Source organism: Colobus angolensis, unplaced genomic scaffold (genome assembly GCF_000951035.1).
Source record: "Colobus angolensis palliatus isolate OR3802 unplaced genomic scaffold, Cang.pa_1.0 Scaffold496, whole genome shotgun sequence".
Classification (NCBI taxonomy): Eukaryota; Metazoa; Chordata; class Mammalia; order Primates; family Cercopithecidae; genus Colobus; species Colobus angolensis.
In genome coordinates this window covers 604,473-629,434 of record NW_012118443.1, presented here as the reverse complement: position 1 = coordinate 629,434, position 24,962 = coordinate 604,473, and the positions used below count along the sequence as shown (strand labels likewise).

The window sequence follows — 24,962 nt, the reverse complement described above, 5'->3', positions numbered from 1 at the left end:
TGTGTATCCTTTACCTAGGTTCTCCCAGTAGCAACATCTTGCAATATCACAAATAGGATATTGACATTTATCCTGGCAACATACAGAACACTTCTATCACCGCAAGGATCCCTCATGTTGCCCTTTAAAATGATGTCTAGAGAAGAGGGCTTTTCAGTTTTTAAGGAATTTTGAAGTAAGTTGAAAAGTACTAGGCTACTACTGACGCGCAGAAAAGAGAAATTTTAAACATAAGTGCAGAAAAGAGAAAGTTTAAACTTATCAAAAAGCAGAATTGATTATTGAGAAAATATTAAGACTTGTTAGGTGTTTAGAGATGAAAGAACCCAAGGATCGTGAATTCTACCGTTGGCATGTAAGCCACAGATTGTGTGAAACTTTAAAATTGGCTAAGTTTTTCTTCCTATTGGTATTATTTTGGATTTCATTTTTATATTATTTATATGTTCTGGAAAATACTGTTTTTTTTTTTTTTCCTAGCTGTATTTTGTGGAAATAACTTGAGTTTTGTATTTCAATTTTTTAGGTATGATGTTGATTCAAAGAGCCCCAACTTATCCAAACATGTAAGTTCATATTTTTATGTTTTTATAACATTATAATATAATGATGAGTACTTATGCTGACTTATTAATATTAAAGTTATACACCTATTAAGTTATTCATGTAACATGATCGTCATAGAAAATAAGTAACATTTTAAAAGAACCCCAGAAAAACATTTTGGAGGAGCTAATTTAAAAAAGTGACCTTTAGCAAGTAAAACGGACTAATCTTCTTTTTAATTTTTAATTTTAATTTTTTAAAGAAATGATGATTGCAGTTCCCAGTGATGTTTGAAGATGGATCAAGTTAAGCAAGATGAAATAATAAGCCTGTGTCTTTTTGGAAGGTTTAACTTCTGAGAGAATGGGAAGTAGTTGAGTGTAGGTAGAGTGGTTTGTTATTCTGTTTTTTTTTTTTTTTGTAGTTTATTTACCAATATTTCCTGAATACCTGTATATGCCAGGCACTGTACTAGTTTCAGAGGGCATAATATGGGCAAGATAGACATAATCTCTGTCCTCAAGCCACTTACAGTTTTGTTTTCTTTTTGGGGTCCCTCCTTCGATCTATTCCTCTTTTATCAAGAGCTCTAGTTGCTAGGCAACAATTGTTACCTGGGGAGGTTTCGAGGTTCCAGGAGTAGTTGGGCATCAGAGCTAGACAGAAAAAGAGGTGCAGATGGGAAGGCAGGAATGAGAGTGAGATACTCCAGCAAAATATTGTGCTAATCCATCAACTTGTCTATTGACCTGTGAAGTTGGAATTAGGCCACCCCCAGTAGGAAGGGCTGAATGAGGATGAAAACAGCATTCTGAAAGGGGATAACTGAGGTGCCAGGTGAAATCTGGGTACACAGATGTAGAATTAGCAGCTGCGTCAGGGTTAGGAGGCTGGCTGGACTAACAGTGCCTAGAAATGTAGGAAGGTAAGATTTTTTTAACTTTTCCACTGTTGTAGGCTGTCAAACTAAAATAGATAGACGTGATTTCCCATGAAGTTTGGAAAAGGGGAGTGCAATGATTCAGAAAAGAGATGAGACAGAAAGGGGGATTACAAGTTAGGAAACAGATTTGGAAACTCTGGGAACCTGGATATGTATGGTGGTAAAAATCACACTTACTACTGCCCCCTTCACTGAAGGAGGTATGAGATTTATTTGTGTTATGAAGCATACAGCAGAATCATGTGAAGAAGTATTCAGGAACAGTCTGTCTAAGTGATTTACCTCTTTACAGGTTGAAAAAAAAATGCTGCAACAAGCTTATTGCTCTCCATAAGTAAAGTTCGTTGTGGTTGCCATGCCACCTTCCTGCTCATGATTAAGGTTTATAGCATTGTGACTAGACATTTACAATTTATTTGCATAACTATATTGGAAGTTTTCCAAATGTCCTAAAAGGAATCAGAAAAGAAACTGCATTTTATAGTTGTTGAGTTATAACGAAAGAAGTGTATTCACTTCTCACTCATAGGTGGTTGATTAAAGGGCTTATGAGCATGTCATAAATGTGAAGTGTAACTTGACTTTATGGAAGCTGGCATTGGAAACAGGGTGGTGAGTTGTAAGTGATATATCTATCCTCTCCATTTCCCTTTCTCTCTCTCAGGCCACATATTCTTTTTACCATGTCTTTTCTCTGAGCTTCTGCTTCTCTCTGAAGACCAGGTTTCTCTTTTTAGGGAAATGACCTCACTACTTCTAACTGGACATAGACTTCCAAGTACCACTCTCCCTGAATATAGTTTCTGTGTTTCTTAGTTCAAACTACTCTTTAAAGGGCATACTAACTGGCAGGTAAGGACGTTTCTACTGGGTTGGATATTTTGAGTGAAGTTGGGAACGTGTGTTTCCTGTTAGTGTAGTTGCCTTGAGTACAGGGCAGAGAGAAGTGTATGGGATAGGAAGGTACCTCAAACATGGCTAATTCTTTTCCCTTTAATAGTCACTAGTGACTAAATTTTATTATATAAGAGATATTCCTCCTAGAAACCATAAATGTATATTTCATTTCAAATCTTTCTCTTTTGTAGGAATACTTTTATTTTCATAAGAAAATTTTATCTTCTCATCGTAAGAAATTTTATCTTTACACTGCTTTACCCTCATGATCCCTCTTTTACTATCTCCTCGTCAGGTTTTCACTTCTGCTTAAACTACCCCGACATAGGTTAGATCAAGATTGAGTATCTTCTCTTCACTTGTTACCTCTTAATCTCTCTCTCTCTCTCTTTTCCAAACAGAATTGACTACTCCATTCTTGAAACATTCGTTTCTAACTTCCACAGAAACTCCCTTGCTGCTTCTCCAGCCTCCCTGTTTACCAATTATCTGTCACTTTAAGCTTTATTTCCTCCTCTTATCCCTTAATATTATTTTTTCTCATAGCTTTATTTTCAATTTTTATCTCATCTCACTGTATAAACTCTTCTGGGGAGAGCTCAGCCGTGTCCCTACCATACATGATGACCCTCAAGTGTTTATCCCTCTGGATACCTTAGCAAATGTAAGTTTCAATAGCTTGTTAAGTATTTCCTAGTACATACTTCACAGAAGCCTAAAACTCAAGTAGATCTAAAATTTATGATTTTTTCCTTCCAGATCGTGTGCTTCTGCTTCTGTGATTTATCTTGAGAATAATTCATCAACACAGTTTACTCAGTTAGAAAACTTGGATGCAGGGTTAACCACTTTCTGTCTCACATTTGACATTCACTGAGTCACCAAGTCCTGTTCCTTCTAACAAAAAAATGCTTCTCTTTCTGTCTTCTTCTTTCCCTTCTTGCTGTTATTGCCTTAGTTCAGATTCTCATTACTTTTCCACAGAGGTATTGCATTGTCTCCTGTAGGTCCCATGGTTTATATTATTTCACATTTTAAGCTATCCTTTATATTTGTATCTGTGTTATATTTTAAAAATATATTTAGTCGACTATATAGATTAGTTAATAAGTGCCTGAGCTTATAAGTGGGTGAAGCATGTTGAAAGAGAAGAAAAATATGTTTTTGGAATGTTATAAGAACTATTAGAGATGACTATCTAGAATTTCTGTTAGAAATTAACAGCAAAAGCCGTTCCTTAATTGAAAGCATACAAGTACGATTTTAGGTAAAGGGGCATATAACTCTTTCATCCCAAAAGGAATTCATGAGGATTTTTGAAGATCAGACAGAATCGGTGAACAAGATAGGTTTATTCCCTGAGGATATGATTCGTTAAGACTGTTGTTGTCTACCTGCCAATTTTGCACAGTGAAATAAATATAAACTGGAACCTTTTAGGGAAGACTGCTAAGTGCACAGATTGCATGTGGCATAAAGGCACTTATTTATTTTTTTACAAAAGGGATTTTGTAGCAAGAGAGACCACTTGAATTAGTAATAATAATTTTTTTCATTCTCATTTCTGATAATTTTGAAAGAATTTTCTTTCAGGATGACTTTATTTGGTGTTCAGTACTTAAGACTCTTGGGTCAAATTCCTATTTTTTTATCCTGTTAGGGAAAATGGAGATAGAATATAGAGCTACACCTTAGATTTCTAACATTGCAAATAAATATGATGTAAGACATAAAGGATCATAATTACTTTAATTCATTCTATTTGTGATGGAAACGTGTTTTAGTGAAAATCATTGTGCACCAGGCAAAGACTTATGCAATCTAGGGACATCTTTCTTTAGAAGATTTATTCTGTTTATGATTCTCTGAGGAAATAGCTTTACTAAGATATTTTTCCCTATAATGTTAGGCCCTGTGAACAAAACATGGCATTTTGAATTCCGAGTTTGTTCTCTAAGGTGCTAGTGAACCTACTAATCTTAATACCATTAGCAGAACTACATTGCATACTTTCATTTGCTTAATTAAACTGCATGAGCCAAATCATTAATGAAAGGATTAATGACAGGCCCATCATTGGTGTGTATAGGATTCTGGATTGCATGTTGGACCAGATTACATAGAAACTGTACTCTGTATACTATAATCCACAAGGCAATCCAAAATACATTTATCCACTTGGTTGGTTGCAGAAGGCACCACTGACATTTTTGTTTCGGATGTATTCACGGCCCACTGGGTTATTTTGGCCACTAGACACTAGCCTTCAGTGAAGATGTATATTTTTTAACACACTTTCTAAATATTATAAATATAAACTTTCACATACAGATCAACTTTAAAAATTGTATTTGAATGTTGTTTGGACTATGAAATGGATTTTCTCATAGAAACAGATTTTTAAGTGGGGCAAGATTGTTTCATTAGAGTATAAAGCTAATTTAACCTATATATAGATGAACTGAATTCTAAAGTATTCATATATATTCATGTAGGCAGACAGGCAATAAATATAGGACAGGCACTTGTCATGATGGGGAATATAGCAATGAATAAAACAAACAAGGCCTCTCTCCTAAAGTAGCTTACATATTGGAATTGAAGAGGTGAAGCGAGCAGATTTACTCAATGAACATGAATGCAATAAATGGTTAAGATACTTTACTTTCTCTACAGTACTTAAACTAATAAGATATTGATACTGGGAGAGAGTGACTGGGAAAGCACCAGTAGTTAGAAGCTGAGGTTTCACTAAACCAACCAGCATGATTCTACGCCATTTATCACCTTGGGTGTATATTTACTGAGGAGAAGGAGGGAATGATTGAAAATCTAGGAGAACAGCATCCCAGGCAAAACGAAGAACAGTACAGTGGCCTTGAGTCAAGAAAGAGTTTGGGGCCAGGTGTGGTGGCTCATGCCTATAATCCCAGCACTTTGGGAGGCCGAGGTGGGCGGATCACAAGGTCAGGAGATCGAGACCATCCTGGCCAACATGGAGAAACTCCATCTCTACTAAAAATACAAAAATTAGCTGGGTATGGTGGCACGTGCCTGTAATCCCAGCTACTCAGGAGGCTGAGGCAGGAGAATCACTTGAACCAGGGATGTACCAGGGAGGTGGAGATTACAGTGAACTGAGATCATGCCACTGCACTCCAGCCTGGTGACAGAGTGAGACTCCATCTAAAAAAAAGACAAAAAGTTTGGAATGGTGTGACAGAAAGATGGCTACCATATGTAAAATATTATGAGTGATGAGGGGAGTGGACTGAAATAGTTTGGAAAGATACATAGGAATCAGATAATGGAGAGATTTGTAGGCCACAGTTAAAAAAAGAGTTTGGATTTTTCTTTTTTTGGCTGGATGTCACTGGAGGATGGTGTGATCTGATTTATGCATTTAAATGGTGACTGTGACAGCTGAAGTGGAGAATGGGGTTGGGGAAGCAAGACTGGAATTAAGGAGGTCAGTTATAAGGCTGTTGTAATTTGACTGGGTGAGCAACCTTTGGTGGTTAAAAACCATTGAAGTGGTAAGACATGGTCAGATTTGGAATATATGTTGGTAGTATGACTGATGATGAATTCGATGTCCAGTGTAAAAATAAGAGAAGTTAAAGTGGCTACTAGGTTCTTGATGAGAACAATTGGGTAAATAGTGATGTTGTTTATATAATGAGGTACACTGGGGAGAAGGAGATTGAGGAAGAGGGGTGAGGATTGAGAGACCCATGGTAAGCCAAGTTCATGTTAAATTTGAGACCCCCAGTAAGCATCCAAATGGAGATATTGATTAGGCAGTGTTTGAAGACTAAGATATAGATTTAGTAACCATCAGCCAATCAAGTTGGAACTCAGAGTTATCTAAGAAAATGCAAATGGAGAAGAGAATAGGATAGAATCTTGAGGGAAGAAGAGTAGGTAGAATGATCATTTTAAAAGCCAGCTAGGACATGTCACTTTCCAGTTTAAACCCTCCGATGGCTTTCATCCACACTTAGGATAGAAATCAGTCCTTGATGTAGCCCCTGGTTACCTCCTCTCCTGCCATTCTCATCATTGCTCACCCTGCTCTAACCTGCAGTCTCTCTTGCTTTTCCTCGAGCACCCAAGTACTTGTCTCAGGGACTTGTTCTTGCTTTTTCTCCTATCTGTAATGCTTCTGCCTCAGATACTCACATGGTTCCCTCCCTTACATTATTCAGGTATCGACTTGAATAGATAACTGCGAGGCCTTACCTGATTGCCCTGTGTAAAAGAGCTGTTTATGTTATTCTTGGACACTTTTTCAATAAAAACTTTCTTTTTTCCTGTAGCCTTCTTTCTAGTTCTCATTAGATGATGAGAAGTAGACTTATACATATATTCAAGCTAAAGTGTTTATAACTGTTGCTGTACATGACTGTTTTTCCCATTTGCATTTTCAGTAGGGTCTTACGGAATCTGCCTTAGACTTTCAGACAGAGATAGGGATAATGCCTGAGATGGGTTTGAGTATAGTAACTTCATCCCTCATTAAGTTATATTAGGTGGGACAGACAGAGATAGGGACAATGCCTGAGATGGGTTTGAGTATAGTAACTTCATCACTCATTAAGTTATATTAGGTGGGATCGTTTACACATAAAACTCGCCCTTACTCAGCTTAGTATTTAATAATGATACTTTGTCATAGTGTAATGTCATATTTAATATTATTTGATACTGCTATATTTCAGATATTTAATCATAATACTTAGTAAGTTTTCTAGTTATTTGGCATAGCACCTGTCTCACCATGTTTACTAGCAGTGAGAATATTTACTTATTTTCTGTTAATGTATTACATTTTGAACTTCATTATTGATGAACTAGTGGTCTATCAAAAGTGATGTGCTGTAACAATATAAATATTTTCCATAGATTTGTTATATTTGTGAATATAAATATTTAAAAACTATGGTAGAACGTTATTTTCCTATAGCATAGCTTTATTTTGAAAAGCTGTATGTTGTATATGTTTGCAATTATTGAATATGTATGTGGATTTCTTTTTCTTTTTTTTTTTTCTTTTTGAGACAAGGTCTTACTCTGTCACCCAGGATGGAGTGCAGTGGCCCAATCTTGGCTCACTGCAACCTCCACCCCCCAGGTTCAAATTATTCTCCTGCCTCAGCCTACCAAGTAGCTGGGACCACAGGCCCACACCACCATGCTAAAAATTTTTGTATTTTTAGTACAGATGGGTTTCACCAAGTTGCCCAGTCTGGTCTTGAACTCCTGACCTCAAGTGATCCGCCCACCTCAGCCCCCCAAAGTGCTGGGATTATAGGCATGAGCCACCGTGGCCAGCGAATGTGTGGATAAATTTAAAAATTGGGGGCCGGGCACTGTGGCTCACACCTGTAATCCCAGCACTTTGGGAGGCTGAGGCGGGCAGATCACGAGGTCAGGAGATGGAGACCATCTTGGCTAACACGGTGAAACCCCGTCTCTACTAAAAATACAAAAAAATTAGCCGGGCATGGTGGCGGGCGCCTGTAGTCCCAGCTACTCAGGAGGCTGAAGCAGGAGAATGGCATGAGCCCAGGAGGTGGAGCTTACAGTGAGCCGAGATCGCACCACTGCACTCCAGCCTGGGCAACATAGCAAGACTCCGTCTCAAAAAAAAGAAAAAAAAGGTTAATTTCAGTCACTGGTCATCTACTTGTTGAAAACTTAATTTTCTTTCAGTGTCTTATTTAACTGCCTTCATCTGGACTGTTAAGAAAGCCAAAGATATCTTTTCTTTTCTTTTTTATTTTTTTGGAGATAAGGTCTTGCTCAGTTGCCCAGGCTGGAGAGTACAATGGCACAATCTCGGCTCACTGTTACCTCTACCTCCGGGATCAAGCGATTCTCCTGCCTTAGCCTCCCAAGTAGTTGGGACTACAGGCACACACCACCACACTCAGCTAATTTTTGTATTTTTAGTAGAGACGGGGTTTCACCATGTTGGCCCGACTGGTCTTGATCCTCTGACCTCAAGTGATCTGCTCGCCTCGGCCTCCCAAAGTGCTGCGATTACAGGCGTGAGTCACTGCTCCTGGTGTAGCCAAAAATATCTTAAAAATCAACAGTTGTGCCAGGGGAAAAAGAAATGAATAAATTCAGGGATAGGGTATAATTTTAGAAATTGTATTTGTAATTTAAGTTTAGAACTTTGTATTATCTCTTGGAGGTTGGATTTAGCATTTTGGTTTGTAGGTGGATCTATCCATTAAAAAGACAAATGCTTTTTTTTATAATATTAAAATGTGAGAAATTATTTCTACTAAAATACTGAATCAAGCCCTGGTGCAGTGGCTCATGCCTGTAATCGCAGCTCTTTGGGAGGCTGAGGCAGGTGGATCACCTGAGCTCAGGAGTTCGAGACCATCCTGGCCAACATGGTGAAACCCTGTCTCTACTAAAAATAGAAAAATTAGCTGAGAGTGCCATAAATATGTGGGGGCAAAATGTACAGTACCTGTAGAGACCTCCATTCAAGTCGTATGTACATTACACTTAACCTGAATTTGGAAGAGCAACAGGCCGAGGTCATCTATAGCCTTACACTTCCCAGCTTCACCTTTAAGAGAAAGGCCTGGGAAAGGCAATACTGTATGGCTGTATGTCCAGCTTACCGCCACAGTACTGTTTTCCTTCTCGACTGATGCCTGTGCTTTTCACGTCCGCCATTATGGGCCTGTATTGATTCTTCAGCAGTCCCAGTTTAGCTAATTGGGTGATTGCATTCCCCTGCGCCGGTGGAGCTGGAAAAGGAAAGGACTTCTGACTTAGTTTTCTCCTTAGGCTTTTTTCTGTAGAGTTCGGTGGTGTATGTCATAGTGTATGTCAAGCCACATACACTTTCCTATGCTTCTTGTAGGTATGAAATCGTCCGCATTATCTAACACTCAGGTGTTTTTAATTCAGGGGTTTATCAAACCAGTCTAGTGTAGTTCTGGCCAATCAACTAGGACTGGCCAGAGCTGGTTGACACCAGTGTGTTTGTGGCCTTTGACACAGAAATACACAGATTCACGTCATAGCTTTTTGGTGCACATTTTGTTGACTTTGTTCAGCCAAGATGATGTTCATGTGTTCTCTTGTATTTGTTAGTATGTCTCCATGTTAATATGATCCTGCTCAATATTTATGTTTTATTCTCTTGAGTAATTTCAGCACAGATGGCTTTTACTGGGACTTGCTACTCCATTGGCAAAGTCCATTTAATATGTAGTACTTGCAGGTGCCCATTAGCATAACTGTCCTTAGAAAAGAATTCTGGAATTCCCCTTGTGTGTTTTTTTGCTGCTGACTCAGAAGAGCAATGATACATTTCAGATCTTCAGTTTTCAGTTCAGCTGTCATGAGACTTAAAGAAATTTAGGTTTATTAAAATTCCATAAACATTTGTAAAATCTGTTTTGACATTGATAAATAAGTGCCATTATGAAAGGTATTTAATTTAAATATGGGAAAGCTTTATCTTAAGGTCTCTTTATGTATTTGAAAGCAAGTTTAAAGTGGTTTGCAGTTTAATGAAGGTATAGCCATGCTGGCAGTATCCAAGTATCAGATGTGCGGTTATTTTTTGTCTCATGTGCAACTACGGTTTTCACCAAATCCTGTCATTTTTCTGTACAGTACTGTTCGGGGCCTTAACACTTTGCTTCTTATTAACTACCATAGCCTTCTACTTGATCTGGCTTCTAGTTTTTTCCTCATTCCCGAAATCACTCTGCAAATAGGCACTTGGGTAGTCTTCTGAATGCACTGCTCTAATGGTGTCCCTGAATTGGTGAAAGGCTTCTGGTTGCTTCTGATGACCCTAAGACAACTTTTGTGTCTGGTCATGAGGGCCCTCTCTGCGCTTGGCTCTTCATCTCCATTTCTGCCGTTTACTTGAGTCCTTCTCTTTTCTCATTGTTCTCTAGCCTGTAACTCTGATCTGTTCACTAAATCTAGAATGTCCAATTATCTTCTTTCCAAGCAAAATCTGATCTTGATTCCTTACTGGCTCTCAAGAAAGGAATTCCTTTGGAAAAATGTTCCCTTGACTATCCTAGTCTACAGAGGTCTTTTCCTCCTCTTTTTAATTAGAGCACTTCTCACTCCCACTTTCCCCACCCCCAACACTGAAGAACATAGTTTTTACTTTCGTGGCTTGGTAAGCTTTTTTGGGACTGGGTCTCATTCCTTTCGTAAGACTAGAGGCAGAGAGGCGGCATGGCTTGGCATAGTGATTAGGTGAGTAGTAAGCCTTGGGTTTAGACTTGGGTCCAAATTGTAGCTCCGAGCAATTTACTTTCTCTGTGCCTCAGTTCCCTTATCTGAGAAATGGGGCCAATACTAGTTCCTCACCATGAATTGGCTTTTTTTCTGTCATCTGAGAACAGTCATTTCTCTGTAAAACTACTAAACTAAATAGATTTGTTTATTTAGTATACTGAACACATTTTGTTTGCCATTAATCCTCTCTCTGTCCATCCTTCTTAGGGATTTTCTTGGTCCTATTCACTACACAAACAATTTAGAGAGATCTCCCACCTTGTTTTAGAACAGGGCAATTCTTTGAATCATATACAGGCTAAACTAGAAGGCATGTGTCTTTCCATGGAACAACTTCACATTTTCTTGACCTACATATCCAGATGGTGTTGGTGCCCTTATTTTATAGATATATGAGTTTGCATTGTACTTATGGTATTTAAATTCTTATGTAGCATATCAATCTGGAATCAGAACATCAGAGTGGGTCCTGGCTCTGCCATTTATAGAAAATCAACCTTCTAGATTTTTAGTTTCTGTTTTAAAAATTAAATTAAATTAATTTAAAAATTGTTGTGAGTACCTAGTAGGTATATATATTTATGAGGTACACAAGATGTTTTGATATGGGCATGCAATGTGAAATAAGCACTTAGTTTCTTTATATGTGAAATGCAGTGTTAGTATCAGACCTCTCATTTTCAGGGTTATTCTGAGTCTTGAAAATAAGAATCATACAGTTGTATGTCAATGAACTTTATAGCGTATTTTACTTAACCCATTTTTAGGCACTTACAATATGCTAGTATTGACTCATGCAATAACTAATTGAACCATCAAAACGATTTTGTGAGGAGGTACTAATACATTATAGAGAAGAGCAAACTGCAGAGCTTAATTAATTGCCTGCAATCACAGCTAGTAAGCGATAGTACTAGAATAGACACCTGGCAGGTTGGCTGTGGACTCTAGTTGAGGCTACTGCATCACAAGACCTTTCTCTAAGTGTTACTGGGATTAGCCCCCTCTGCTTGTGTGCTTTCTCATTTTGTCTCCTCAGCCAACAATTCCAGCAATTTCAGAGGCATCCGAAGTTAAGCCAGTTGTGCATTCAAAACCTCCAACATTTGTCTATTTTTTATGTTAGCTTAAAACATAAAAATAAAACAAACGCAATGCCTGTGAACTCAGAATAACTGCTCTATGATTAAAAGCACAAAATGCTGTGCAAACATGTGAAAGTCACATGGTAAAATTAATGCTTATTGAGCTTATTTTACCTGTTATTGGAAGTTAGAAATGTCAATATTTCAGCAATGAAAACAATGCAGATGTGTGACATACAAAACATACACTGTAAAGATAGTTTGGAAACTTATGAGTTTTAATCTTTTTATCTATTTCAGGACTTTCTGGGACAAGTGTTTTGTACACTGGGAGAGATCGTTGGGTCACAGGGAAGTCGCCTGGAAAAACCAATAGTGTAAGTATTTTTAAAGTCAGACAATGAAATGCCAACTCTTAACAGTTTCTATTTTGTCAGTTTGGAATTGGTGAATGCATAGTTGTGGAGCAAAAGTGGGTTTTAAAATCTTGTTTGAGTTTTTTCTTTTAACAAACAATTTTGACATATTTTTAAAGAATAATTTCTATGTCACCTGTCATATGCTATGCTAAAAAATTTTCACAAGATGAAATGAGCAAATTTAAATAAGGAAGTGTGTTATTTTTTCTTTTGGTTTTACTATTAATTGTTAGATTTAGTACTTCTTGAAAAAGAGATTTTACTCTTTTGGGTTAGTAACTACATGTAATAAACTGCTGTTAATACCATGTATTTCATAAATGCACTTTTGGTTACTGAAATTTTAATAATAATTTTTACTATGGAAGTGGCTTGTAGAGAAAGCTGTAAGTAGGTTTATACTGAGAGAAGGTAATCACTAAGAATGGTATACTCCATCTTCACCTTCAATTACTAGGATCATGTTTAGTTTTCAGGTCAATTGCATGAGTTTATTCTATTTTCTCCAGTTCCAAATAAGGCAGGGAGCAAATTTTAGAAATTTTTCATGGCTTTATTCTCCTTTCCTCCTTCTTTCCCCTCCCTAATCCTGATTATTTGGATTGACTTAACTTTTCATAAAATTCAGAAGATCTAGAAAGAATAGTACATTGGCAGAGCTAACCACAATGTCAAAAACTTTAGGGAATTTTGAAGTCTTTATCTTCATCAATCTTTTAAGAATCTCAAACTTAAAAAATAAATATGTAAATACTCCGTAAATCTGTTTATTTCTGACATAAAACAAATACTTGAAATGACGAAGCATTTTTTTTTTTTTTTTTTGAGACGGAGTCTCGCTCTGTCACCCAGGCCGGAGTGCAGTGGCCGGATCTCAGCTCACTGCAAGCTCCGCCTCCCGGGTTCAGGCCATTCTCCTGCCTCAGCCTCCCGTGTAGCTGGGACCACAGGCGCCCGCCACTTCGCCCGGCTAGTTTTTTGTATTTTTTAGTAGAGACGGGGTTTCACCGTGTTAGCCAGGATGGTCTCAATCTCCTGACCTTGTGATCCGCCCGTCTTGGCCTCCCAAAGTGCTGGGATTACAGGCTTGAGCCACCGCGCCCGGCCTATTCTTACATTTCTTATACAAAATTAAACTTTTTATTTAGTGTGTTCATTGCTATGAAAGACATTATTAGGCTAATAAGAATTCTATAAATTCTTTGAAATTTAATTTGATTTTCTTAGAAAATTATTACCAAATGTCAGTTTGAAAACTTTCGTATATCAATTTCCATTTTAAGTTCTTTTTGTGTGTAATTTATTTTCACATAATTATAGGACTTGGAAGCTTATTACAAAAATATATTTATGGTCACTTTAGTAAGTAGTAAGCAATCTGTAAGGCAAATGTAAATATTTTATTGAGTGCATATAATTCTAATTGCATTTCCTAGTCCAATGACATACTCACAAGGATTCCTAAGATCACTAAATCTACCTTTTGTTTTTTGCTGTAAAAAGAATCAGTAATATATGCAATACCACCTTAAAGATGCTTAACATTCTTCAAGAGAAAACAAAAGCAATTAAAATACAGAATTTTCATTTCCAAGCAACAGAATAGAGATGTTTATGAATGAGTACAGTTTTTATTCTTTTATTTTAGGTTCAGAGGTACTTGTGCGTATTTGTTATGTAGATAAACTGCACATCACAGGGCTTTGGCATACAGATTATTTCATCACTCAGGTAATAAGCATATTACCCCATAGGTGGTTTTTCAGTCCTCACTTTCCTCCCTTCCTCCACCCTCAAGTAGGCTCCAGTGTCTGCTGTTTCCTTTTTTGTGTCCATGACTACTCAGTATTTATCTCCCACTTATAGGGGAGAACATGTGGTATTTGGTTTTTTCTTCCTGTGTCAATTTGCTTAGGATAATGACCTCTAGTTCTGTTACTGTTGCTACAAAGGATAAGATCTCAGACGTTTTTATGTCTATCTAATATTCCATGTTGTATATTTATCACGTTTTATTTATCCAGTCCACCATTGGAGAGCATTTAGGTTGATTCCATGTCTTTGCTATTGTGAATAGTGCTGCAATGAAAATAAACATGAATGTCTTTACGGTAGAACGATTTATATTCCTTTGGCTATGTACCCAATAATGGAATTGCTGGGTCAAATGGTAATTCTGTTTTAAGTTGTTTGAGAAATCACCAAATTGCTTTACACAATGGCTGAACTAATTTACATTTCCATCAGCAGCATGTAAGTGTTCCCTTTTCTCTGCAACCTCACCAGCATCTGTTATTTTTAGACTTTTTAATAATAGCCACTCGGACTGTTCTGAAATGGTATCTCATTGTGGTTTATATTTGTATTTCTCTAATGACTAGTGATGTGGAGCATTTTTTTCCTATGGATGTTGGCTATATGGTATACTTTTTTTTTTTTTTTTGAGACGGAGTCTCCCTCTGTCGCCCAGGCTGGAGTGCAGTGGTGCAATCTCTGCTCACTGCAACCTCCGCCTCCTGGGTTCAAGTTATTCTTCTGCCTCAGCATCTTGAGTAGCTGGGGTTACAGGTGCACATGTGGCGCCCTGCCAATTTTTTTTTTTTTTATTTTTAGTAGAGACAGATTTCAGCACATTGGTCAGGCTGGTCTTGAACTCCTGACCTCGTGATTCGCCCACCTCAGCCTTCCAAAGTGCTGGGATTACAGGCGTGAGCCACCGTGCTCAGCCTATGTGGTATACATATTTTTAAATTAGTCATTTTATTAGAAATTTTTATCTTTTTTTAGCATAAGGAAATCATAATTCTAATTTCAGAAAACTATTAAATTATTAAGTTATAAAAAATTTCCCAGTAGGAAATCATATTTATATTAATCTTGGAACCTATTAAAATTTTGATATTATTACAATGTATTGATTGGGGTATGTGGTGAATAGAACATAGCATAAGATATGGTCCTTGTTCAGCTGATTCAATAATTCCCACTAGGTATCACCAGCAAAAATAAATTCTTGCTAAAAGGTGAAGATACCTAGGGTAGACTGGTAGACTATGCAGATGTTGGGAGAATTTGCTGGGGGTTGAGTCATGATCATTTTATGTAATCAGAAAGGATGAGATTCCCTTTAGATTTTTCTTAGCTCTTGCTGAGGGAGGAGTATAACATATACATATTTCATATAGTGTAAGGAGGGAAAGACTTCCAAACTTGTTCATCCAACATGGATCTACAGTAACCACATGCTGTGCTTCATCTATAGGATATTCTGAAATTTAGACAACTTTATTGAAGGTCCTCAGGTTCTATCTTTCTTATTGAAAAAGGAACAATTAATTTGATTTTCTAAGCTTATATAACTAAACTTTTATTCAGCCCTTCATCTCCTTGGAGAATCTTCTCAAGCAAATAAACATTAAGAAAATAGTTTAAAGGTAAGATTATTGTTTGAGCAGTGGAAGATTTTTAAATTTTTTAAAGAAAACTTAGCTAGGCAAGTTTTAGTAGTAAGTGGGTAATAAAATGTAAAGCTTGAGTATAGCAAAGAGATGGGCTACAAAAGAAAAAAGCAAAGAAACAAAACCTTAGGAATTGCAGAATGGTTGCAATTACATTCATTAAACATGAGTGAATTGGATTAGATATCTCAGATAATCCAATAGAGGAAAGAGATGAGAGGGTGAAATGAAATAGGAGAGATTAATTAAAAATGGGAGAGTAAAAGTGAGTATGATTAGTTTGCTAACGGAAAGATATTTTGGCTTTATTAATTAAGGCGCCTAGTGACATGTGCTATCACTGGATCAGATGTTCAAACGCAGGTGAACAATGGACTGGAAAAAACATTTTGTAGTCACCCTTCCTCTTGCATGAGAAAAGCCTGGCTTTAATGAAAAACTCTAGCTGTGAGAGAGGCATGTGTCTGGAAGAAGAACATATGGATTGAAGAACAAGGTCTATTGGCTAAGTATTAAGTTCAGGTACTTTGAGAGAAGATGCGGCTTCCATGCAAACAGCGTTTTACTCCCTTACCTCAATCTCAAATGAAAAACAAAGCCATTCATACTTTTTGTTTGAAAAAGCACAATTGGGTTGAGGAAGAGCAAAATGCTGATAGTATGGAAGCTTTATCTGCCAATAATGCCAAAGTAGCCCTTCAGAGCAGCTGGTGCACTCCATGGACTTCTAAATTTCACATTCATCTTTGCTAACTCCTGCACTTCCGTGTACTTTACTTTTTTCCTGAATCAATCTAATAAGCAAATAGTGGGAAGAGATGGGAACATGGGAAGATCTGAGCTATTTCAGTGGAAGAGGGAATGGCTTTGGAAAAAAGGATGAAACCAGGGAAGATACTAGAGATGACGCAAGGTCAGGAAGTGTTTTCTTCTCGTGACAGGAAGCTGGGTGACAGACACAACTTTGAAGCCTCCATGTTTTCACACAAATATATAAAAGTAGTAAAATTTATGGATGCATGACCAAAATAGTGGAGAAATTCACACTGGGGAAATAATAGGTATTTAAGGTGTAGCTCTTCCGTCTCTTCTTCATAGGTTCCACTGCCTCCTGCTGTCTTGTTGTGTGAACCTGCCCTGGCCAGATATCTTTAACTGTCTGGTTAAAGATGACATTGTAGGACAGCCGCTAAACATTCTACTGTTTTTCATGGTCTGTTCCTCATGACTGGGGATAGAAATAGAATGTGCACACTCCTGGTGCAGCAGCCATTACTTTTTGCAATCATGTTCGTAATAGGTTAGGTTATTTTTCCCTATCTGGATGGCCACTGGCTTCTGAATTGCAGCATAGAACACCTCCAGAGGCAGATATCCTGAGACAGACAGTCCACTCACAAGTAACACACAATTGATTTATCATTAACTTAAAGTCTTCTTGTGTCCCAAATGTTATTTGCCTTAAGTAGCATTATCCAAGTACCTCTTATTTATTAATTTTAGATTAGAGATTTATTTCCCAATTAGTTTCCCATTTATATTCTAAGTTATTCAGAATATTTCCTTGTTTGTTTGTTTTTCTTTCTTTCCTTTAAATGGCCTAACTTATTTTCTAATAAGATACTCAGAATAATTTCTCCTAGCTTTTTAATTGCGATTGTGTTGTAATATCTCCTCAGAGGTAGTCTTTTTAAATTTATGATAACTGTAAAATTGGGAGATTTAAAGGAGACAACTTAAAATTTGAAATTATTTCATATCAATCAAACTTTTGACAACAAAGTTAGGATTATTATGAGGGTAAAATGGTTTCTTGTATGTGGCCTTTTGCCTCATTCGATAATGAGAATTTGAATTTAACCTCGGGCTTTTTTACTTTCTGTGTTTTGGTTATTGTTGTCATTTATAAAATTAGATTTTCTCATTTTATTATGAGAAAAAACATTTTTATTTTTAATATTTTATATGCATAATGATGAAATAATTTGAAATTGATGTTCAATAAATTTTAGTTTACTTTTTAATAACAGCTCAAGATTTTTTGCAATTTCAGTAGTCTGTTCTGTTGGATTTAAGCTTTGGGCAAACACGTTTCTCATCTGAATTCCATCCTACGCTTTTGGTCTTTTCCTGGAACCGTCCTAAAATAAGTCTTGTGCTACTTAATTTGACTGAAACATTTACTGGGCTTCCTATGACTCATCGGCTCCTGTGTTTAGATCATCCCATCATTATTTAGCATTATATCCACTCAGCAGTGTGTTTTCTCATGCTGTGAGATTGTATCCAATTTTCTGTGTGATACTGTCAAACAGTCGTATGTCTTCTGTCTTTAGGGATCTCAGTGATGGATTCAGCAAAGCCTTCCAAAATGCAAGAATCAGCACCGGTTTAAGAAAGATTGCCATTCTCTCCTCCAGGAGGAAAATATTTATTATGTTCCTCAAGTAATAGGCCTATTTGTTCCTGTTACTCTCAGCCAGGCATGACTGGTTCCATATAAAAGGATCAGGGAAAATGGCAGGGACTGGTAATAATTAGAAACTAGATTCTTACTCCAGGGAGAAGCAGGATACAATGGGAAGAAGTAATACCAGCAGTAATGGTACCAGCAGCTGTTTTGACTAAAGGACGTTTAGGAGGGCAAAGGCTATGTTTTTTGTAGGCTGGCAAAAGCACTTTGTGATTTAGGTAGTTGGTAGTGGGTGGAGGATTAAGGGAAGGTTCCTAGATGGATGTGTGAGTGTCCTAACAGGTGAAGAGGACAGGGACAGGGACTCGGAGGCAAGTGATAATTGAAAGACCAGCTTGTAATTGTCTGATGGATGTGGGGATCTCAACTGTGACTTGAAGTTCAAGGACAGAGACAGATAGGTGCTGAATTACAAGATGAAAGCAGGGAGAGGAACAGAGCAGAAAGGAAGCTTCAGAATAAGGAAGAAGATTAAAATAGAAGAATAGTGTTTGAGGGGACTTGAGGCAGAGACTTAACAGGCTTAAAGATTTGACTCAAATGTGGACTTATCCTGATAGCTAGGTTTTGACTGTGAATGCATTTAGAGATCAAATGTCTGTGAGAAGGAAGAAGAGGAAGAGGGACAGGAGAATGGGTAGTCATAAAAGTGGGAAATATACAAACTCACCATAAAACAGGCCTTGTATTTAGCATGCAGCTTTTTACCTATAAAAATGTAATCACTTTGGGGGAAATTTTCAGGCTCAAAGTAATCTTTATTAATTAGATTGATATTGTTATACTCTCGAATTTACTTTAGTGGAAAGAATATTGGGCTGGACTCAGAAGATGGTGTTTTTAGTCCCATCTCTACTACTAACTTGCTATTGCAATATTAGGCCATTTTAACATCTATACTTTTTTTTTTTAATGTCTGTGGGTCACATTTGTAATAAGAATTTGTTGTAGAGATTTAATAAACAGCCACAGTAATAAAGCTGATAGTGCATGAACTTTGGGAGCAGTCAGACTTGGGTGCTAACAGTTGATTAGGTATGCAATTTGAGTAAAGTGCATTAATTTCCTGAGACCCAGCTTCCTCATCTGAAATATCTGAATGATACTCATTTAAGAGTATTATTGCAAGTAATATCAATATTTTATACAATTGATTTGTGACGAAGCACATGAGAATTTAATAAACACTCAAATGGTGACTATTATTAATACTGTTTTTATTAAAAATAGCCAGTATCTTTCCTTCCTTCCTTCATCTTTCTTTATTTTTCTTAGAGACATGTTTAGCTAGTAATTCCACAAGTTTAAGGAAAGGACCGTGTTAAACCAAACTTGATTACACTTATGTAAAGTGTTAAGTATTATCCAAATATAAACGTTAAAAACTATTTGTCTGTTTTCAGTATGTAGCTGAACAATCAAATAGGGGAACTGAGTTAGATTTCTGCTTTTCATTAGTTTGGGTTTTATAAGATAGTTTTGGAAATATCCGGAATTTCCCATGTTAATATGTAATTGCAAAAAATAATCCAGAGTTTAGTGTCAATTAAGAATTATATTCTTTTATTTGAAAAGACTACATGGCTGTATATACATGTTTGTAATTTCACATGATTCAACACATTAAAAATAAAACCACTGATTGCTTTTCAGATAGATATTAGATACTTCACCAGCCTAGAGAACAGCTTTAATCTACTTCTGGGAAAGCCTCTCGAAAAACAGTGTATTCTTTTTAAAGGCCAAAGATAGAAGGAATTTTAGTACATTCATTCATGTTGTTATACACAAGCTTCTGAGGTTTACATATAATCAAAGTTTAATAAATGCTGAGTTGAACCACTTTCTTACATTCGTTTTCGAATGTGAGCTCATTCTCTGGAATGATCTCCAGGGAGGTAAATTGCTTACTCTAAATAGGCCGATTGTGTATATCTGCAGATTCCCATGATTCTCTGCTCTACTCAGAAATTCTAGTAGTGACAACTAAAGTCATATAGATGAAGAAAACGTCTGGATGGAAAGGATTGTAAAGGATATGACCAGTCATGAGAGATATAGGTAAAATGAATGAGTTTTTTACAAAATAGCCTTTAATGTCATTGTCAGAGACAAGCCTCAGAATGATTGGTTGGTTTTTATGACTTGGTGTGACATGTGTCTTGTTCCTGTGAGACTTGTGTGCAACTAAGCCCTTTGGGCATCCCAGTTTAGGAAAGAAAAACAAAAGGAAAAATTATTTTACTAATGGTAACTTTATAGAGCAAATAATTTACTGACAGATTCTGGTAGATAGAGTCTGAGTATAATAGAGGTTTTAGGGATTATATTTTTAAAAAATAATATATTCAACAAATCTTTACTAGGAATTGATTATGGATCAGAAACTGTTAGGTGGTGAGTATACAATGATGAAAATGCAAAGTCGTTCCTGTCTTTATTGGTTTTTACCATTTATTCATTAAATGAATAATCACACAACTTAAGTATAATTACATATTGATACAGGCCCTATGAAAACTAGAATATTAGCTTAACCTACAATACGTAGGTCCTTTTTAGTATTTTAAACTTTATCATAAATGCAACGGGAAAATTTGCGATTTTTTTTCAAAGAGGATCTTCTTCTTCTGTGTAGAGAATGGTTGTATGTGGTTAACAGATAGTTGTTTGGATTAGGAAGATGAAGAAAAACGGACAGATGAAAAATGTGTTCTGAAGGTTGATTTCAAAAGGATTGGTGAAAGATCAGTGGTCTAGGTTGAAGAAGATTTCAAGGACCTTCAGGTTTCTTGCATGAGACAGTGGATGTAAGGAGGATGTATGCTGACAAAAGGAAGATCATCCACATTTGAGGTTGCCACACAGATTGGTGAACTAAAGCTCACCAGTAGTAGTAGTAGATAGGCCATTCTGTCCATGTGTTTTAGGTGCCAGTATTCACCCAGAGTTTCAACATTTGCAAGATATTTTTATTTATATTTGCCTAACCTCATTGGTTGGATTGGAAACCTGTTGGAAACATTATAACTGAAGGAAACAAATGACAAAACATGATCTATGTTATTTTGGAGGGTGAATTCTAAAGTACTACCTTTATAGATTCAGTGAACATTCTCAGTTTCACTCAAATACAACTAATAAACAGGTTAGTTTTATTTGATACTTTACCAGCCTGTAAAACTAATGAAACTTGTTTATTAGTTTTAATAAATAAGTTTTATTAGTTTTATTTGCGTGAAACTGAGAATGTTCTTAGTTTTCTAAATAAAACTAATTTACTCAGATGAGTTTCTTTTTTTTTTTTCTTTCTTTCTTGCTTCGTTTTTTTTTTTTCTTTTTTGAGATGAAGTCTCACTCTGTTGCCCAGGCTGGAGTGCCGTGGCACAATCTCGGCTCACTGCAACTTCTGCCTCAGCCTCCTGAGTAGCAGGAATTATAGGTGCACACCACCACACCTGTCTAATTTTTGTATTTTTAGTAGAGATGGGGTTTCACCATGTTGGCCAGGCTAGTCTCGAACCCCTGACCTTGTGATTCACCCACTTTGGCCTCCCAAAGTGCTGGGATTACAGGAGTGAGCCACTGCGCCCTACCTATTCAGTTTAGTTTTCAAATGGTTGCTTTTTATATAGGAAATGTTTAGAAGTTATATTGTGATAAAATCTTTCAGAGAAACTACAGTTTCCTCTACAGTGAAATTTATTGCTCCTTCTTTTTTTCCTCTTGTGTATGGCGTAATTTGATGATTCTAGGATTCAAAATGCAGGCTAAGAATATTAGTGCTGTAGTTAAACAAATTAATAGGTGAGGAAAGACCTTTATGAACCAACCTTGGAACATAAGCATCATTCTTATCTTGGTCTGAGTTATAATGCACTGATAAAATGAGTGTTTGGAAGGAACATTTGGGAATTATCTTAGCTCTTATATTTAGTCTCAGTTGGATCTTAGTTATCAAAGCAATTAAAAGGGAGCTGTGAATTGTTATTTTAAGTAATACCAGTGGCCAACTTGATTGCATTTAATAATAAGTCAGTTATGGCTAACCATATGCAGAAAACTGAAACTGGATCCCTTCCTTACACCTTATACAAAAATTAACTCAAGATGGATTAAAGACTTAAACATAAAACCTAAAACCATAAAAACCCTAGAATAAAACCTAGGCAATACCATTCAGGACGTAAGTATGGGCAAAGACTTCATGACTAAAGCACCAAAAGCAATTGCAACAAAAGTCAAAACTGACAAATGGTATCTAATTAAATTAAAGAGCTTCTGCACAGCAAAAGAAACTATCATTAGGGTGTACAGGCAACCCACAGAATGGGAGAAAAGTTTTGAAATGTATCAATCTGACAAAGGTCTAAAATCCAGAATGTATACGGAACTTAAACAAATTTACAAGAAAAAGTCAAACAGGGCAAAGGATGTGAACAGACACTTCTCAAAAGAAGACACTTACGCGTCCAACAAATGTATGTAAAAAAGCTCATCATCACTGGTCATCAGAGAAATGCAAATCAGAACCACAGTGAGATACCATCTAATGCCAGTTAGAATGGCAATCGTTAAAAAGTCAGGAAACAACAGATGCTGGAGAGGATGTGGAGAAGTAGGAACACTTTTACACTGTTGGGAGTGTAAATTAGTTGAACCATTGTGGAAGACAGTGTGGCAATTCCTAAAGGATCTAGAACCAGAAATACCATTTGACCCAGCAGTCTCATTACTGGATGTCTACCCAAAGGATTATAAATCATTCTACTATAAAGACACATACACACACGTGTTTATTGCAGCACTGTTCACAATAGCAAAGTTGGAACCAACCGAAATGCCCATCAATGAGAGACCTGATAAAGAAGATGTGGCACATATACACTATGGAATACTATGCAGACATAAAAAAGGATGAGTTCATGTCCTTTGCAGGGACATGGATGAAGCTGGAAACCATTCTCAGCAAAGTAACACAGGAACAGAAAACCAAACACCGCATGTTCTTATTCATAAGAGGGAGTTGAACAATGAGAACACGTGGGCATGGTGAGCAGGGGGAACATCACACACTAGGGCCTGTCAGGGGGTGGGAGACAAGGGGAGGGAGAGCATTAGGACAAACATCTAATGCATGCAGGGCTAAAACCTAGATGATGGGTTGATGAGTGCAGCAAACCACTGTGGCACATGTATACCTATGTAACAATCCTGCACTTTCTACACATGTATCCCAGAACTTAAAAGTATAATTTAAAAAAAAAAAGTCAGTTACTATCCTACTGGCTTTACATATATTAACTCCTCTAACCTTCATAGTACTATTATGAGCTAGGCAGGTACTGTAACTATACCCATTTCATCAGAGGGAGAAACTGAGACAAGATTCTGAAAAAATTAAGTTCAAATACAGGATGTTTGGCTTCCATGCCCACATGCTTAACCACAGCATTATATTGCCTTCAAAACAAAACAAAAAATGAATAAATTGGCCAGGTGCAGTGGCTCACACCCATAATCCCAGCACTTTGGAGGCTAAGGCGGGCGGATCACAAGGTCAGGAGATCGAGACCATCCTGGCTAACACAGTGAAACCCTGTCTCTACTAAAAATACAAAAAATACAAAAAATTAGCCGGGCGTGGTGGTGAGTGCCTGCAGTCCCAGCTACTCCGGAGACTGAGGCAGGACAATGGCGTGAACCCCGGAGGCGGAGCTTGCAGTGAGCCGAGATCGCGCCACTGCACTCTAGCGTGGCTGACAGTGAGACTCTGTCTCTCACAAAAAACAAAAAAACAAAAAAACAAAAAACCTCCGTCTCTCACACACTCACAAAAAGAGTAAATTAATGTGTAACTTTAAATGAAATTAAAAAATTTGGTATCACTTTAGCCATACAAAATCATGTACTGAAAAGTCAAGAGTATCTCTAGGTGCAAGAAGAGCTCCCAGGGAGCACCCATTCAGATTTAGGTCATTTCAAGGATGAGGTTCCTTCCTGGTATCTGTTCCCAATGTAACTGTTCCTCAAGCACAGTCCAGTGGCCCACCTTTTTCTGAGATAAATAGGGCTCAACAGTTTTCCAGCACAGAGCCAACACAGTCTAAATATAGGAAAGCAATTGAATTGGAAGAATTAAAAAATAAATTCATTTTTAGTTTTGGAAATAAATAAGTACTTCTGTTTTTTCCGCCTTATCTGGAAAATCATTGTTTTGAATTGACAATGTGGTAACAAGAAAACTGCACAATGTTGTCATCCTACCTGGTCATTTTTTCTGTTTGATAATTCAGGATGATTTGCCCAGTCTCTAACTCTACAGAGCTTTCTAGGGCTTTCTGTTTTTTCAAAAGCTCCTGTTTGAATGGCTTACATATTCCTTGGAGAAAGGGAAGGGGAGAGATTAGACATACTGTTAGTGTTTGTATTCATTCATTCATGTATTTAAAAAGTTTTTTGAGTATTTAGCCTTGATTGGGCGGTGGCATCATTTTAGGTCCATGTAGACTCAGTGCATCAGGCTGCCCTGAGAATAAATACCAGTAAGTAAAAAATTCCAATAATCTTGACATTTCACTATTTTCTTTGATAACAACAATAGTGATTGGACCCTCCCAGTAATTGTGGAGATAGATCAACTGTCTCTCAGTTCTTTCACAGTTTGAGGTAACTCTGATGAAAGATTCTAAACATGGACAGCAGTTTAGTAAGTGGACATTCACAAATACAGATACATTCCAGTATATATTTCTTTTTTATTATTATTATTTTTTTTTATTATACTTTAAGTTCTAGGGTACATGTGCATAACGTGCAGGTTTGTTACATATGTATACTTGT

General features: G+C 36.9%; 1 protein-coding gene across 1 annotated transcript in view; it reads left to right on the top strand.

Moving 5' to 3' along the window:
- CPNE8 (copine VIII) overlaps window positions 1-24,962 on the top strand; it is a 261,472-nt gene that overhangs the window by 64,995 nt on the left and 171,515 nt on the right. The window contains exons 5-6 of the mRNA XM_011959466.1: window positions 527-566; window positions 12,070-12,146. Of these exons, the coding sequence (XP_011814856.1) occupies window positions 527-566; window positions 12,070-12,146 (117 nt within the window). The remainder of the gene's footprint in view (window positions 1-526; window positions 567-12,069; window positions 12,147-24,962) is intronic.